Below are 2,500 nucleotides of genomic sequence, written 5' to 3' on the forward strand. Positions count from 1 at the left end.
AAGGTCCCTCAATGCTAGATTCAAGGGCCCTCTTAATATTAGTTTCAAGGGCCTTCTTGATGCTAGATTCAAGGTCCCTCAATGCTAGATTCAAGGGCCTGTTAATGCTAGATTCAAGGGCCCTACTGATGCTAGATTCAAGGGCCCTCTTGATCCTAGATTCAATGAACCTCTTAATGCTAGATTCAAGGGCCCTCTTGATGCTAGATTCAAGGACCCTCTTGATGCTAGATTCAGGGCCCTCTTGGTTTTAGATTCAAGGGCCCTCTTGATACTACTGTAGATTCAAGGGCTCTCTTGATGCTAGATTCAAGGGCCCTCTTGATGCTAGATTCAAGGGCCCTCTTGATGCTAGATTCAAGGGCTCTCTTGATGCTAGATTCAAGGGCCCTTTTGATGCTAGATTCGAGGGCCCTCTTGATGCTAGATTCAAGGCCCCTCTTGATGGTAGATTCAAAGGCCTTCTTGATGCTAGATTCAAGGGCCCTCTTGATGCTAGATTCAAGGGCCCTCCTGATGCTAGATTCAAGGGTCCTCTTAATGTTAGATTCAAGGGCCCTCTTGATGCTAGATTCAAGGGTCCTCTTGATGCTAGATTCAAGGGTCCTTATTGCTAGAATCAAGGGCCGTCTTGATGCTAGATTCAAGGGTCCTCTTGATGCTAGATTCAAGGGTCCTTATTGCTAGAATCAAGGGCCGTCTTGATGCTAGATTCAAGGGCCCTCTTGATGCTAGATTCAAGGGTCCTTATTGCTAGAATCAAGGGCCGTCTTGATGCTAGATTCAAGGGTCCTCTTGATGCTAGATTCAAGGGTCCTTATTGCTAGAATCAAGGGCCGTCTTGATGCTAGATTCAAGGGTCCTCTTGATGCTAGATTCAAGGGTCCTTATTGCTAGAATCAAGGGCCGTCTTGATGCTAGATTCAAGGGTCCTCTTGATGCTAGATTCAAGGGTCCTTATTGCTAGAATCAAGGGCCGTCTTGATGCTAGATTCAAGGGCCCTCTTGATGCTAGATTCAAGGGCCCTCTTGATGCTAGATTCAAGGGTCCTCTTGATGCTAGATTCAAGGGCCCTCTTGATGCTAGATTCAAGGGCCCTCTTGATGCTAGATTCAAGGGTCTTTATTGCTAGAATCAAGGGCCGTCTTGATGCTAGATTCAAGGGTTCTCTTGATGCTAGATTCAAGGGCCCTCTTGTTGTTAGATTCAAGGGCTCTCTTGATGCTAGATTCAAGGGCCCTCTTGTTGTTAGATTCAAGGGCTCTCTTGATGCTAGAATCAAGGCCTTTCCCAGAGAAATGTGTTTAGATTTTCCTTTTATTTATGGTGTTTTTGAAATTTTTCAGTTTTGTAAATGTTCGCACAAATAAACTCCATGGGAACCTTCATAATAGTTTAGAATATAGAACAGAACAGCGTCCTAGTCTGAATAATAAAAGCTGTGAATGAAATGAAACATTTATTTTTATGGTTTGGATATTTCATTCATGTCACTCGCCATTCATTTATATGTAAGCTTGGACTTTGTGGCTGAATTCCAAACGTACCTGTCCATCAACACCAGGAGGCTGGTGAAGTCGAATAGTTGATTGCTATGATATATTAATTTTCTTTTAACTTTGTTTATTATTATTATTATTATTATTATTATTATTACTTTCTAAGTTACAACCCTAGTTGGAATAGCAGGATGCTATAAGCCCAGGGGCTCCAACAGCGAAAATAGCTCAGTGGGAAAAGTTAACAAGGAAATAAGAAGTAATTAACAATAAAAATAGAATATTGTAAGGAGCAGTAATAACATCAAAATAAATATTTCATATATAAACTATAAAAGAAGATAAACAAAACAGAACAATGTACCTTAGAGAGAGAGAGAGAGAGAGAGAGAGAGAGAGAGAGAGAGAGAGAGAGAGAGAGAGAGAGAGAGGTGAAAATGTATACCTATAACACTCGAGGGCTTAATCAAATTCATCCTCTTACGTCGTGGGTGAAACCATTCATATATATGAATCTCTCTCTCTCTCTCTCTCTCTCTCTCTCTCTCTCTCTCTCATCTAATACGCGCGCAAGTTGGAAATCAAATGTCAAAAGTTATGATATCTAAGTCATAACTCGCAGTCAGATTTATATATTGTTCTTGACATTTTCCTAGTTTTAAATGTGTTCACCCAATGGTAATTAAGTATTGGATTGATCCGAAGCCTTAGTATTATTGATACATAGAAGGTTCTCTTACAGTTTGATTAAAAAACCACTGATCACAACTGTTTTCTTACTTTGCCTTTTATTATTATTATTATTATTATTATTTTTATTATTATTATCATTATTATTATTATTATTATTATTATTGTTATTATTATCATTATTATTATTATTGTTGTTATTGTTATTATTATTATTATTATTATTATTATGAATATTTTTATTATTATTATTATTGTTATTATTATTATTATGAATATTTATTATTATTATTGGTGCTACTATAGCGTG

General features: G+C 37.9%; 1 protein-coding gene across 1 annotated transcript in view; it reads right to left on the bottom strand.

The window, feature by feature from the left end:
- Positions 1–233: 233 nt before the first annotated feature.
- Positions 234–2,500, bottom strand: part of LOC137639427 (germ cell nuclear acidic protein-like) — a 6,956-nt gene continuing 4,689 nt past the window's right edge. The window contains exons 2-4 of the mRNA XM_068371701.1: positions 1,549–1,569; positions 965–1,286; positions 234–613 (exon numbers count right to left, since the gene is read on the bottom strand). Of these exons, the coding sequence (XP_068227802.1) occupies positions 234–613; positions 965–1,286; positions 1,549–1,569 (723 nt within the window). The remainder of the gene's footprint in view (positions 614–964; positions 1,287–1,548; positions 1,570–2,500) is intronic.

This window comes from Palaemon carinicauda, chromosome 4 (assembly GCF_036898095.1).
Source record: "Palaemon carinicauda isolate YSFRI2023 chromosome 4, ASM3689809v2, whole genome shotgun sequence".
In the NCBI taxonomy this organism is placed as follows: Eukaryota; Metazoa; Arthropoda; class Malacostraca; order Decapoda; family Palaemonidae; genus Palaemon; species Palaemon carinicauda.